At 42.9% G+C, this 15914-nt stretch overlaps 1 protein-coding gene across 3 annotated transcripts in view; it reads left to right on the forward strand.

Moving 5' to 3' along the window:
- Window positions 1–15914, forward strand: part of LOC115076905 (protein-arginine deiminase type-1-like) — a 204821-nt gene that overhangs the window by 91352 nt on the left and 97555 nt on the right. For all 3 annotated transcript variants that reach the window (XM_029578906.1, XM_029578905.1, XM_029578908.1), the window contains exons 2-4: window positions 9326–9509; window positions 10486–10558; window positions 14043–14104. In XM_029578906.1, coding sequence (XP_029434766.1) covers window positions 9330–9509; window positions 10486–10558; window positions 14043–14104 — 315 coding nt within the window. In that variant the 5' untranslated portion in view covers window positions 9326–9329. The remainder of the gene's footprint in view (window positions 1–9325; window positions 9510–10485; window positions 10559–14042; window positions 14105–15914) is intronic.

The following is a 15914-nucleotide window of genomic DNA, read 5'->3' on the forward strand; positions in this document are numbered from 1 at the left end:
TCAGTGTATCCAGTACTGCTACCACAAACAGAACTCTCCCCTCACTGTTCATCCTAAAGCGCATCAAGTTCGAGCGATGGTGGCTTCGTTGGCAAACCTCAGGCATGTCCAACCGATAGATATTTGCAAAGCGGCAACTTGGTCCTCTCTACACACATTTACGACCCACTACTGCTTAGACCAACACACTGCCGAGGATGCTAAGCTGGGATGGGCGATTCTACACTCACTGAAACATTAGTTCACTTAGTTGACTGCCACATGGATGGGATCACGCTAACCAGTCAATTCAGCTTTATAATACAGCATGATCGGGAGCTTCGAACTCCCATGAGAGCATGGCTAATTCAGCCCTGCTATCAATGGGAAAAAGCAAGTTTGCTTACCGTAAATGGTGTTTCCGTAGATAGCAGGATGAATTAGCCATGCTGACCCACCCATCTCCCTGCGCAGTCGACGTTACTCCGTATCCGGCTGTCGCTTGCTTTTGTACAGACTGAGGAGATTCTGTCTTCCTGCGCGGGAACTCACACGCAGCCTCAGAGACAAACTTCTGAAATCTACTTTGAAGCTCCGCCTCCCAGGCCCTGATAGACAGTTCCCATGACAGCATGGCTAATTCATCCTGCTATCTACGGAAACACCTTTTAGGGTAAGCAAACTTGCTTTTGGATCATCTATACATTTTTTCTAGTTGAAAAGGAAAGTTTTTATTAATTAAGATAGCCATATCACAATGTCTAGAGGAAAAGGAGGCTGCATAGCAAGAGCCCACCGAATCCCTACATAACTTATTGTGTTCCTTCTTTTCCAAGTGTGTTTCCAGTAAATAAACTACATCAGCTCTAAACTTTTTAAACATATTCATAATTTTCTTCATCTTTATGGGAGAATGAATCCTATCCCCATTAAAAAAAACAAAACAAAACAAAAAAAACATTAAAATCAGCCATCATCTCAAGCATTTGAATACCATTGTGAAAAATAAGATCAAATAGAACCTGCAGAACCCACCCCCCCCCAGCTAGGCTCCTCAGGGATGAACAATGAACATCCTAGCAACACCACACATACAACTACAATGAAATTATTCAGCAAAAACATACACCTGAGTACTGGTCACACCACCCACACTTCCCCCCTCTTCCCCTCCTCCCATTTAAACCCCAACCATTATTCCTCAACATCACCAATTTCCTTCACAGACTCCTAATGTGCTGGACATCATTACTAGAGCAAATTTACCAGATCCTTGGCAATGCTTAAGTAAAGAACAGGTGAGAAAAAAAACAGCAAGAGTGGCACAGTTCAAATGATATAGAAATCCCTCTATGCAAGTGCTGAACAGCAGAAGACAATCAAATGGTAAAATCTCCATAAGTTCCCCCAGTCCCAAGGAATAAAAATGAAACATGTCCAACAACAAATTGTAAAGGCTTCATGTCTCCCACTGTAACAACAGAAAAGGCATTGATCAAGGCAGACAAGGAGCTTCAGTATAGCAACGCAGCCATAGGACACAGTGCAGCTGAAAAAGCTTGACTGCACATAAACAGTTGAGCGCAATCTAATTTGGAACGACCGCTTACGAGATTATTAGTCGGTAGACCTTCAAACAAAACAGCACACTGTGTCTGCGCGATCCGTCACACCTTTGGAACATCCAGGGCCATGCATCAGTTAATGGTACGGTGACCAACTGCCCAGTTTTGAACCAGACAGCCCAATTTTCCAGCCTGTTGTACGGTGTCTGATTACAAGGGTAACCAGGCACTGTAAAACCCAGCCAGGGCCAATTAGTGGAGGCAGCGTGGCAATGCTCCAGTCGCCTGCCTGTTTTCGGGGCTCAGTTTGCCTCTCTTCCTCCTCTGCCTCTCCAAAGCTGTGCCACACTTGTTGCTTCATGCCTCCTGGTAGTCACAGACAGGCCTAGGAAAAAATCAAAGCTTGATTTGAAAGGGAAACAAGGGGGGCGGCTGTAGCCTGCTACCCCCCCCCCCCCAAGTGTCTGTCCTGCTCCATGGAAAAGTTGGCAACCCTAGCTAATGAGGTAGAGCCCTCACTCATGCATAGAAGTTCAGGTGCCTTCTTAGCTCAAAGAGCACGTATCAGTAGAAAGAAAAAAGAAAACAAGTCACAGAAAAACACCATCTTAGTGCAAAGTAAAAAAGGAAGGAAAACAAAGTCCAATCAGCAAGAGTGCCTGAAAACTCCACAAATTTTAATACAGCTACACCATAAAGTCACTAACCTCCACTTTGGTGTTCAAGATCCTTGTAGACCCTCAGTATATTTCTTTCAGTTTAGCAGAAAATTGGAGCTGAAAGAACATGCCCTTATTATGGATGATTGTACAACAGGGCATTATTTCCCGGCACTCTGCTAGAACTTTTGCCAAAAGAGAGAATAACAAAATTCGGGAGCCCTCATACTGCAAATCGTGTTTCCTACAAAATGCTACCATAATCTCCACCTTATCAGCAAAATTTAAGATTTTAATAATAACTTGACGCAGCTTAGAGTTATTACCAGTAGCACTGTCCAGTCTTTTCGCCCTCTCTAATGATATGGATGTTTTATCCTCTAGCAGGCCAAATTGTTCCAGGATACACTTTTTGCAAAAATCTTTAAGATCAGAGTCTTTAACTGACTTGGGGACCCCAATCACCCAAATGTTGCTCCTTCGGAAGTGATTTCCAAGATTCTCAACCTTATTTAAAAGTTGGTCATTCAATTGCTGCACTTGGGAAACCTGCATTTGCAACTCCACTGACCTGTCCTCCTGCTGGGAGATCCAGTCCTCCGCTTCCAGAAGCCTAGTAACATGTAAGTCCACATTTTCTCTTATTTTCTCCAGGGATGTCTGCATCTTAGAAAGGTGATCTGCCAGGACATCTGTAACCGATTTGGTGACTGTTTTAGAGATTTCCAAAGATATCTCTTTCATTAAATCTTCAGAGATTGAAACTTCATGTGCCAGGCCTTCTGCTTTAGCTTTGTCTCCCACCATTTTCTGGACTTTGGAGGTCATATCAGAGTCCTCTCTTACAACAAATCTGTCCATACATGTCTTTAAAAGTAAGAGGGCTAGGCTAATAGTCTGTGACGACAAGAAAAAAATGCCACAAAAATGGGAAAATGCAAGGTCAAACAACAGATTTACAGGGTCTGCATAGGAGCTCCTCCAGAGATGTCTGCTCACCAGAAGGTCATCATGAGACTGTTTAAAATTTTTTAAGGGTAAATAAACATGGACAAGAATGAGTCAGTTAATATAGTATATTTGGATTTTCAAAAGGAGTTTGACAGTCTCTCAAGACAATGGAAAAGGTTTAAAAAAAATCAGCAGAACCAGGGGTCACGATTTAAAACTCCAGGGAGGAAGACTCAGAACCAATGTCAGGAAGTATTTTTTCACGGAGAGGGTGGTGGATGCCTGGAACGCCCTTCCGGAGGAAGTGGTGAAGACCAAAACTGTGAAAGATTTCAAAGGGGCGTGGGATAAACACTGTGGATCCATAAAGCCTGGAGGATGGGAATGAATAGAAGAGATATGGGGATGGCTTGCGGGAATGACGGCTACTACATTAATACCATTATTCAATAAACATTCACACGGTTAATGAGACTCCAACATTGCTCTATGCTTCAACGGCAAGAGGAAATGTGGAAAAGAGGATTTGTACAAATCAGCCACACAATTCCACTCTCCTCTATTGAGAGTTGAAGATTAGCTTGCTACAAAAACTGAGGAGGCTAACGCAACAACAGCTGCATGGGAACATCAGCACATGCTCAGAAAGCCTTTTCTGAGAGAATTTTTGCATTCGTCAGATGATGCCATCCATGTGTGTGGCTGTTTATGGAGAACATTTGTTACAGGTAAGTAATTTTGCTTATTAGGGGTTGTGAAAATTGGTTCCCATTAAGCGGCTAAATATACCATAGCTGCCTAGTTTCACTTCGTATTTACATTTATCCACGACAAAAATGGGCATTTTTGGAGACAGGCTTGGATCGAAGAGGTAAGTTATGTGTGTATATTAAAAATGTTACTAATCCAAGAAGCATAATAGCTTTTCATATAGAAAGAAGCTAAAGAGGCAGCCAACTAGCGAGAACAGTTTAAGCCAAAATTAACTGAAAAAGTAGCTAGTAGCACAGAGAGAAAAGCTGGAGACATAGGAGGCGGAGCCATTAAGCACCAGACAAAAAATGAGAAGAAGCTCATAGCAGACACAAAGGAGAACCTAAAGTCAGGGGAGACTTAAGAGGAGACTGCAGCAGCAGTCGATCTATAAAGCAGGTTAGGACCCCAAAGTGTCCCTTACTATATATTTAGATGTCAGAATAGTGTCCTAACAATAGTGTCTGAGGAGTGAGTTTCTCAAAACTCGATGAACCCACTTTGTCTTGTGTTCTTTTCTGGTGCTTAGCTTAAAAATAGGCTGAGACCAGTGACCCTAGCCTCCCACAATTGTGGGACCATGGGAGAAACCACATAATTAGCTTATTGCAGCATATTTTACCGTCTGCATAGAATCAACATTCCTGAAAGCTTTCACACTTCTTAATTCAATCTTTTGAAGAAAGCTGCAGGGAGTCTGTCTGCCTTCACTCTGAGCTCTCACTTTGCTCTTGCTCCAGCTAGGGTTGCCAACTGGCTCCAGATTTTCAGGACAGGTTCATCCAGTCCTGGTTTTTTTTCATTGCTGCTGGGACTTATTTTGATTTCCCTATTGTATTCCCTAAGAAAATCAAGACTGTAAGAACGCATGTCCTTGGATCTAAGTTGCTAATGACCCAATTGAAGAAGTCAATCAGGTTCCATATTTCTACAGTTCTGAAACGTAACATACATTCTTTCTGATCTTGGATGTTGAAACTGTCACACAAACTGTGGATGTTTCTGACTCGACATACTGGTTTCAGCAGAAGAGTGCAAATTACAATTCAGCCAGATTTATAATTAGTAGGTTGGTTTTGGATACTAACGTTCATTCTTTATTTTTCTTGATTCTGAATGACTGCCAGAAGGCCAGTGATGATTTTTTTCACATGTTGCACATGTCTACTAATAAGCTGTGGCTCATAAGCTATTTCTCTTTCTCAATTCACAGTGCCTCAGGAGGTTACTGGGTCATGTATAAGGCTGAGGTCACATGGGTCTTTCTGTGTTTTTTTCCTTTTGTTTTCCTAAGAATCCAGGTGGTGATGGACTTTATTCTAATTTCTTATTTTCTGTTTCTTGCTTCACTGTGTGATTTACATACTACAGAGCCTGACAGGCCTCTTGGTGGGAAGATCTTGTAAAGTATACCTGTAAGGACCCTTTGCAAGATATATACTTTTATTTCTATTATATTTTATTTTGCCATTCTAAACTTAAAACCTTAATCCATTTCATAGAGACAATTCATTTCTGCCTACAGATGTATCCTATGAGATAAGGTTACAAATACTCAAGAGTCATTTCCTCTTAGCTCAGAAGTTAGAAATAAAGGCAGGAAACTGATGGGGAGTGGTAGAATGAGTCAGTAAGATGAATCTAAGTTTAACTGCTTTAGATATAAAAATTATATTATAGCAGGGTATGATATGCCAGCATGAAGCAGACAGAGAGACCTGAGACCTGTACAAAATTTCAGCACAGCACTAGAGGATGTCAAACAAGTGCTTGAAGATATAAAGCTCAGGAAAGTACAGTGGGCATTTTTGCTAAACAGACCATGATTACAATTAAGATCTGACATGGACAGCTTTGTCATGCTATCAGACTTGAAATGAATTTTAGCTAATTGGTAGCAACTTGCTGACATTGCAGAGTGTTCCCCTGATTGTCATAAGGCTCATGAGCTATCTGGAAGGCCAATAATTCAAATTCTATGAACTGGCTAACCAATGAAAAAGGCCTAATGCCAGATAGCCACTTATAATCAAGATACAGGTGGTGACAAGCTAAACTCCACCTATGATGAATGTATACAAAATCATCAGTACAGAAGTTTAAACCAAGAAGATCTCAATGGACAACAGGAAGTGCTGGGAGCACACAGCATTGCAGAGTCCTGGCAGCACAACAGCATACCCTGCTAAAAATTTCAATTTGGCCAGTCTTCTGAAGTAGCTAAACTTCAGGTGATATAAATCTTAGATGAGGGTGGCAACTTTAGGGTAACAACGTTAAGTAAGAAGTTCTGTTAATAAATTTTGGGTACATTCCTATTTTTAAATGATAGCCTGGAACTGATAGAGTTATTGGAAAGGGTGAGTCACATAGACTATAATTTTTTTTGTACATGCTTTAGTGACAACCCCCCCCCCCCCCCCCCCCAAATTGGCCACCAAATATCACTATACCTGTGTAGAACTTTACTAACATGAGCCTTCCATCCGAGATCAGTCTCTCCCACCTGGAGAGCCTAGCCATTTTAGGACTCTTTAGGATCAGTTTGAGAAAGCCTTGGAAGAGTAAGGATGTCTGAGATGTACACTCTGGTATGCCTCCCAGCTTCACCCAGAAGGAGTTTCAGTTAAAAGTGATACCTCATAGTGCACACTTGCAGAAGGTCTTCCGGTTACTATTGAAGACCTGTGAATCTACTGTAAACTCTAGGTGGACATGGCTAAAGATATATCCAGTTTTTGGATTCCCCCTCCCCACTACGATGCAGTACTGAGATAGCTTGATTCCTTCTGACTTCTCCCCAAGAGAAGTCCCAGAAATATCACATAAGGATGAAAGAACCAGATCAGGAGATCCCAACTGGATCTCCACACTATGGACCAGGACAGGCTGGATGTCCAAGAAGGAGATGACCTAAGGTAGCACTTCTTACTGTGAAATTGGGGACCCTTCCAATGGGATTCCCAGATAATTTGCTGGGTGAGCTTTGTGCAGTAAATATCACAATGGGGCTCTACCCAGATGCCTGAATAAAAGGACATTTACCTACAGAGAGATACACTTGTACCAAAAGTCAGATATAACTTCACTTTTATGGACAAATGGACTTAATTTAATGTTTACCAATCAGTACATTTTTATTTTAACACCCAGAGCCTGGTCCTATCCAATTTATCACAGCCTCTTGAGATGCACCTACAGTCTATACACACTCTGGAAGCAAGATCCCATGGTCCGGGCCACAAGCGAGAGCCTTCCCCCATAAAAAGAATCTCCCCAGGATTAAGAGTTATGCAAGGGAGAAAATTGCTAGCTGGAGCTGCCTCTGAAGAATAATAGATATGTTTGTGCACCCTTGGGATTAAAACCCCCTAGTAAGGGTTACACTTACTGAACTTGGACATGGTGGGGGTCCACTAAAAGTGTCCTCTTAAGTTAGCCCATTTGTACATTACAGTTATAGATAATTAGCCTTGAGATTTATTTGAGGCAATAAGAAACTAATATTTTGCAATTTGTTTGATTTTCATTCCCTACATAATAGTCCACTTTAAGTTTAGAATGGCATGTTTTCAAATATTGATCAGAAAGGAAGGGAAAATTTAATGGGCAACAACTAGAGAAATAAATGATAAAGAACCCCTTCCAACAAACGAGTGAGGAAGGAGATGACAATTGTTTTACCTATAAAATCATAGAATATACAATAATGTTCAGTGAGAGAGAGAAGCTGCACTTCTGATAGGTTCAGTGACATTACGAACTTTCTTTACTTGTGCTATAACAATTACATAGGAAAAGGGTAAAAATGGCACTTTATATTCTGCTATTTTTAGATCTTTGTAATAAACCTTGGGTACTTTCTTATCTACCTCTACCTGATGGTGTGTAGATCCTCGATAGTTTACTATCTGAGTCTGAAATTAGTGTTCAAAGCACATAGCAACAATGACATTTGTTTCATCTTTTTATAGTATTGAGACTCCTAAAATATATTGATTATAGAAACACAGGGAGAAGTTACAAAATTAATTTGGTAATGCCTTTGTATACAATGCAACCTCTCATTTTCTATCCCTGGCAATCCTGTTATAATTAATGAAACAGGACATTTTTCTAGCAATATGGGGATATTCAGCAGTACAGTACAAATATGGGGATATTCAGCAGTACAGTTATTCTGTACTGCTGAATATCCCCATATTTGCTGCTACTTAGCCGGATAAGTCTTATCCAGCTAAGTTTAGATATGATGAGTTTGAATATAGCTACTTATCCAGCTCAGTCAGATAAGTAGTGCCGCCCAATTATGCCCACTGCCTGCCTACAGATTATCTGGCTAACTACTTAGTTGGATAAGTGACTTAAATGGCTAATTGGTAACTATTCAATGGCCACCACTTATCCAGCTAAGTAGCATTTGAATATCAATACTCTTTTCCTAAAAGAGAAAATAAAGATCAGTTTCCAATTCAGTCATTCACTGGAACCAAAGGTGTGAAAGTAATTATCTAAAGTTTAGTAAGCTTAGCTTTATAGTTAAGTGTTTCAGAAACAGATCCTTCTGCTATTTGCTAGGTTTGGCACCTCTGCTGTTAACACTAACCATTAAATTGTTGTTTAAGATTGATAGTTATGTATTTTTTTTATGATTTCAATAAAAATTATTAAAAAATAATTGATAGCTCATTTATGCTACTGCCTTATCACATACTCTCAATATTTATTTTGTTACGTAATAGTAATTTATATTGTGATACTTTTGTTATTTTAATATGTATTTATGGTTTGCTTTTGTAAATCACCTTGGAGGTCCATATTCAAAAGCTATTTAGATGGATAACATAATAGTTATCCATCTAAATGGCTAGACAGCTATATTTAGCCCTTATCTGGTAACTAGTTACCCAGTTAGAATTTAGCCAGATAAGATGGGGGTGTACCTGGGATGGGAAGTAAGTGTTCCAGGAAGGAGCAGAGTTAGCCGGTTAAGTTAACCAGCTAACTCTGGTCATATCATAGGGCTGTCCAATAGTTAGCCAGCTTTAAGATAGCTGGATAGATTTATCTGGCTAACTTTATGACAAGCCTTCTGAATATACCCCGCCTGAATATACCCTGCTAGTTAGCCGGATAGATTATCTGGCTTACTAGCTGAGCCACTCAGCGGCTGAATATGAACCTCTTTGATGTGTTAAGGGAAAGGTGATATGTCAAATCAATAAATTTACAAGAAGATTACAAACACAAAGGGGGCAATAATCAGGATTTTTTTTTTTTACACAAGAAGAGATGACTTGAGTGTTGGAGATAGGATAATGGGCTTGATGGACCTTGGTCTGACCCAGCATTGCATTTCTTATGTTCTTAAGTATGAAATCCTCTGACAATGAACTGTGACTATTGTCTCTGTTCCAGATCGATGCCACAGGATGCCACATCTTTTGATGTTCGAGGCACCCGAGGAACTGATATCAACATTCTCTACAACCCTACAACTGTGGAAGAGCCCACAGGGACTTCTATAAAGTGGCCTCTAGACAAAGGGATAGAAGTTGTGGTGTGTTCAAAAGTCCCAAGTAATAATGTAAATGGCATAAAGGTCAGTGAATCACTGGAGCAGGTTATTGAGACTTTACTAATAAGGCCCAATGTATCTCAAAGGCCAAAAAAATTTTTCTTTACTAGAACCATAGCAGATTTGTGTAAAGACAGCTTACTGAGGTTATTAGCTCAGAATATGTACAATATGCAGCCTAAGAGCTATATCTCAGTGTTGTTGATGTAGGTCGTATTGCCCCAAATTACCCAAATTATAACTTGAGTACTTTGGATGGGGGCTGTAAGACTGGGTGAGATTAGTTTCATGTTATCTAGTAAGCTTTCAGAAGATAATTTTCAAAAGCATTTATGCCCATAAAATTGGTTTAATGTACATAAAAGAGCTTCTAAAATTTGCCTGTGGGGTTATGCATATAAAACTACATGCTAATGTGATTTTGCAAGTATTTCTATACGCAGTAATGAGAGGCATTCCAGGGAGGTGAAGTAGGAGCAGGGAAACCAATTTACATAGATACTTTTGATTTTCAAAGTATATGTGTAAAGCTACACATACACATTTACACTTGCTAACTTTCAGGTGCAAATGTGTGGATGAATGCTATGGAGTCCATGCAGAGTCACTAATTTTCCATGGATTTGTGTGCATAAATCTGCTTTGGAAAATTCAGCTCTAGTCAACATGTACTCTCTGTACATGCAGACTTTAGCCCAGTGTGGCCTATTGTAAAATTAGCCTCCCTAAGTCTGGAAAGGTACTGTCAGGAATTTGTATGAGACCCAAGAGCACTATATCCTCTGATAATCCATTTAATTTATTTTATAATCATTTCACCTCTGTGGTAAGGCCTATTCTGCTCTCATCAGTCAATCATATAAGGGCTTCAAAAAGTAGTTCCAAAACATTTTACAGTTTTATTGCAAATTGCATTGAGGATAAGATAAAGCGGTGCTGCATTGCAAATGTTATTATTGTATCTGCTATAACTGCCGGTGACTATGTGATGCCTTCATAGGTGAAGGTGTCGTATTATGGAAAAGAAGAAAAAATGGCCCTGGGCATTGCCATGCTCTACCTCACTAGTATTGGTAAGTGCCAGCCTTGCATCAGAATTCCATCAGACCCCCTTTTCTTGTAGTTAAAAAAAAAAAAAAAGGGGGGGTGGAGCAGTTTGGTCATGGAAGTGAAATTACATGCAGATATTTCATTTAGAAATCTCCATACATTTTCTCACCTGTATTTTGTACCTGCTTCCAAGCAGCTGCAAATTACACAGATACAAATGAACCAACATTGTTTGTCTGTCTCATTTTCAAAGAAAAGCTCCACGAGGACTTTCCCTTTTTAAAAATGAGCTTGAAATCCTTATGGGTTTCAACTTTAACCTATTGTATATAGCAGTGATTCTTAACCCAATCTTCAGGGCAGAACTAGCGAGTCAGATTTTCAGGATATCCACAATGAATATGCATGAGGTAGATTTGCAGAGATCCATTGCATGTAAATCTATCTCATGCATATTCATTGTGGATATCCTGAAAACCTGACTGGCTAAGTATGTCCCAAGGACTGAGTTGAGAACCCCTAGAGCAGGGGTGGGCAATTAATTTTCCCATGGGGCCGCATGAGAAATTGGGATGGTTTTAGAGGGCCGGACTAATATAATTAACTCAGTTCTCAATAGCCCTACTTATGAAAAGACAGCAGTTTACCACCAATGTATGTCCTCTGAGAAAACACAACAAATAAGACCAATACAAACGCTTACATGCTAGCAAAATATCTCATCTCGGTAACAGACACAGAACCGACCTAACATACTCCCAGGATCTGTAGTAATGCACATAAACTAATCCGCACACAGTTACACCTGTATTATGGAATACACTCAAACAGGAGCAACCCTATCTATGAAAAGGCAACACTACAAATATTACATCAGACCCTAAACACCAATACACCTCTTATTAGGAAAACAGAACTAACAAGCATCTATAGATCCCCAAACAGAAATAATTGTAAAACTATACTAATAAGCAGAATAAATGTTTCTAAACAGCTATGAACAGAATAACATCCAACAATTAAAAACTCATAAAAACTATTAAACATTCTCCAAACACCAATAAAATATTTCAAAAAAGCAGACATCACACAATTAAAATGGCAGTCAAGAAAAATAACCTTAAAGCCACCTTTACTTACCCCCTCCAGCAGCTCTCCTACTCCCCTTCTCTGCAGGCCATGGCACACACCAGAAGCAGCAGTAGAAGCTAAGCTCTATACTTATGGTCCTCTTCCTTAGTGCCCATGTCTCTCACACACACACCATACCAGTCATGCCCCCATGACCAGTTTCTGTCTCTCACACACCAATCATCTCCCAAACAGTCTTTGGCACACACACACCAGTCACCTTCCAGAACAGTTTCTCTCATGCCATACACACACACACACACAGGCTTCCCACTCACTTGTTCTACTTGCATATATGGTCTTCTCATTCTCATAATCACTTTCTCTGTCTCTCTCTCTCACACACACACACACTCACTCACTAGTCTCTCACTCCCATGCTTGTTCTCTCCACATGCACAGACTTCTCATTCCCAAAATCACTTTCTTTCTCTCTCTCACACACACACACACCAGTCTCTCACTCCCATGTTCTCTTTCAGATATACCGGCTTCTCCCTCCCATGATGTGTCTCACACACACCCGGGTTTCTCACTCCCATGCTCACTCTTCACATGCACAGGCTTCTCATTCCCATAATCACTTTCTCTCTCTCTCTCACACACACACACACACCAGTCACCTGATCTCACTCATGCATACACACACACACAGGCTTCCCACTCCCAAGTTCTCTTTCAGATATACAGGCTTCTCCCTCCCATGCTGTGTCTCACACACACCCAGGTTTCTCACTCTCATGCTCACTCTCTTCACATGCACAGGCTTCTCATTCCCATAATCACTTTCTCTCTGTTACACACACACCAGTCTCTCTCATTTCCATGCTCACTCTCCACGTGCACAGGCTTCTCATTCCCTGAATCACATTCTCTCACATTCACACACACCAGTCTTTTTCTCTCACACACACAGTCACCTTACCAAGCAGTCTCTCTCTCTCTCATGCATGCACACTCACCCAGGTTTCTCACTCCCACAACTCCAGGCTTCTTATGCTCATGCTTTCCCACATACCCAGACTTCTCACTTCCATGCTTTTTCTCTCACACACACACACACACATCAGTCACCTCCCTGACTAATGCCTCACACTCTCACATACACATCAGTCATCTCCCTGAGCAATCACTTTCATTGTCTCTCACATACACACACACATCAGCTCTCTGACCACTCAATCACACACAGGCTGGCTGGCTGGCTGCTTCTCACTCTCTCTTACTCACTTCCTCTTCCCCCTACATATGTCACGGAGTTTTTTGCCGGTCCGCGGTGCGCGCTCCCGGTCTCTCCTGCTGCCGTTGCCGCTGGGCTGTCAGCACGTTCAAGCCCAGTGGGAACGGCAGCGGTGTTGGAAGAAGCTGTGGCACCCGCGGCTGGCCTTTTCTTCTTCCCGCGCCTGCCCCCCCTCCCGTGACCCGAAACAGGAAGTGATACACGGAGCGGTGCGCGGGAAGGAGAAAGAGCCGTGCCGCGTCGGCTGCAGCATCGGCCCCCGAGCAATTGAACCAGCCGGCAATCGAGAAAGGAGTCAGCAGCATGAGCACCCGCAGGCCAAGAAAGAAGAATCCCTTCGGCCGCGGGAGGCTCATGCTGTTGACTCTTCTCGATTGCCGGCTGGTTCAATTGCTCGGGGGCCGATGCTGCAGCCGACGCGGCACGGCTCTTTCTCCTTCCCGCGCACCGCTCCGTGTATCACTTCCTGTTTCGGGTCACGGGAGGGGGGGCAGGCGCGGGAAGAAGAAAAGGCCAGCCGCGGGTGCCACAGCTTCTTCCAACACCGCTGCCGTTTCCACTGGGCTTGAACGTGCTGACAGCCCAGCGGCAACGGCAGCGGGAGAGACCGGGAGCGCGCGCCGCGGACCGGCAAAAAACTCCGTGACATATGTAGGAAAGAAACTCGAGCGAAGGCCAATCGGACAGCGTGCCTTCGCTCGAGTCACTCCCTCCTCCCCCCCCCCCCCCCCGGACGCTGTAAAAAAAAAAACCAGTTCATTCTCCGCTCCCTCACTCCCCGATTGGCCGGCCAATCGGGGAGCGAGGGAGCGGAGAATGAGGCACGCTGCCTTCCCTTGCAGAGGGAAGGCAGCAGTGCCTCATTCCCCGTCTGCTCTCAGCAGTGGGCGGGCCGGATTCAGACCGTAGGCAGGCCGGATTCAGCCCGCGGGCCGCCCCTTGCCCAGGTCTGCCCTAGAGTATAGATTTGTTTGGAAGTTTATGATCAGGCTACAATGTGCTTGATCATAAACCAAAATTGTTACAGTGAATAGCTGTCAAAAATCACCTTGGTGCACAGAGAAGACAGCATTTATAATGGTCATATTCCTTGAACAGTTATTCATTTCATTGAATTCTACTGTTGATTTTTTCAGAGGTTTCTCTTGATGTTGATACAAGCCGCAGTGGCGTGGTGGACAGAAATGGAAAAGACAAGGTAAAGAGGATTTACTCAGTCTTTTGTGCACCAGTGCTATGACTGGTAGAGACAATAAAGAGAAATATTGGCTATTCAGTCTTATTCAAGGGAACCAAAATGTGCTAATTACATAAGAACATAAGAAGTTGTGATACTGGGTCAGACTGAGGGTCCATCAAGCCCAGCAGCCTGTTTCCAACAGTTGAAAATTCTGGAAGCGGAGGACTGGATCTCCCAGCAGGGAGGACAGGTCAGTGGAGTTGCAAATGCAGGTTTCCTAAGTGCAGCAATTGAATGACCAACTTTTAAATAAGGTTGAGAATCTTGGAAATCACTTCCAAAGGAGCAACATTTGGGTGATTGGGGTCCCCAAGTCAGTTAAAGACTCTGATCTTAAAGATTTTTGCAAAAAGTGTATCCTGGAACAATTTGGCCTGCTAGAGGATAAAACATCCATATCATTAGAGAGGGCGAATAGACTGGACAGTGCTACTGGTAATAACTCTAAGCTGCGTCAAGTTATTATTAAAATCTTAAATTTTGCTGACAAGGTGGAGATTATGGTAGCATTTTGTAGGAAACGCGATTTGCAGTATGAGGGCTCCCGAATTTTGTTATTCTCTCTTTTGGCAAAAGTTCTAGCAGAGTGCTGGGAAGGATCGGTGGCATTGGGCCGCAACGGGGACTGCTGAGGAGGTGAGAGCAACAGTTTGTAGGGGAGGCCTGCGAACCGCCAAATGTAACAGTCTTACAATCCCATTTTCAAACTTCCTCCTGTTACTAATATACAGGGATTAATTTGTGGGGGAACAGCCTGGAATGCCACTTCTTTTTGTAAGAATAGTACTGTGGTGTGGTTGACACAGCCACACCAACAACTGGTGAATATGCCCTGGTCTGGGACAAGACTGGAGCATCATCTATACCAGCTCTGTTCCCTGCGGGTTGAGCCTTTTGGTTCCAGGGGCTGAAAAGACTTAGATGAGGGTCCCCACAGGGAGTAAAGGGTAAGAGACCCTTGGCCCGAGGTGGTGTTGGCACCACCTATGGGGGAAACCCCCACAGGTCCCCACCATTGGGTGGTGAGGCTGGATGGGAAGCAGAGGCCAGCTGGAGCTTCGCCACTACCAGCCCGCGTTCCCCGCAGGCTGAGCCTTTGGGTACCGGGGCCGGCTGGTCTTGGGTGGGCCTCTGCGTGGATGATCCCAAGGAGTAGATGAGAGAGCACGGTGGCAACCAGGAAAGAGAGAGGCTGAGGCCTGAAGCCAGGGGCGGCACTAATCCAGTCCAGTAGGCCAGGCTAGGCAGAGAGCGTGGCCGGGCCTGGCTCAGGAGAGCAGAGGGATGAGGCGAGGCTGCGACCGGGACAGAGGCCCGAGGCGAGCAGCGGCAAGCGTGGTCAGCTCCGGTCAAGAGATCAGAGGCAGGCAGTGGTAAGCAAAGATAGGTCTGGACAAAAGGTCAGAGGGAGGCAGCGGTAAGCGAGGACAGGTCCAGTCCAAAGGTCATCCCCTTTTTGTATTTGTTACCTGGTGGGGGGTGGGGGTGAGGAGTTCAGTTTCCAGCAGAATGACCAAGAACCTGATGAAACAGAAAATGTAAATCAGTTGTGGCTCCCCTGCCGAAATGGAGTGTAAAAAAATGTATTTGCATCTATACCTAGTGTTGAGTGCAATATGGTACCCATAGAGAACTTGCAGAATTACATGAGACATCTTCAGGAATGGTTAAGTATAAATGGATTGATCTTAAATATTAAGAAAACTAAGTTTATGTGGGTAGGGAAAAATATTCCAAAAAATTATGTTAAAGCTATTTGTTTAGAAGG

Source organism: Rhinatrema bivittatum, chromosome 15, assembly GCF_901001135.1.
Source record: "Rhinatrema bivittatum chromosome 15, aRhiBiv1.1, whole genome shotgun sequence".
Taxonomy (NCBI): domain Eukaryota; kingdom Metazoa; phylum Chordata; class Amphibia; order Gymnophiona; family Rhinatrematidae; genus Rhinatrema; species Rhinatrema bivittatum.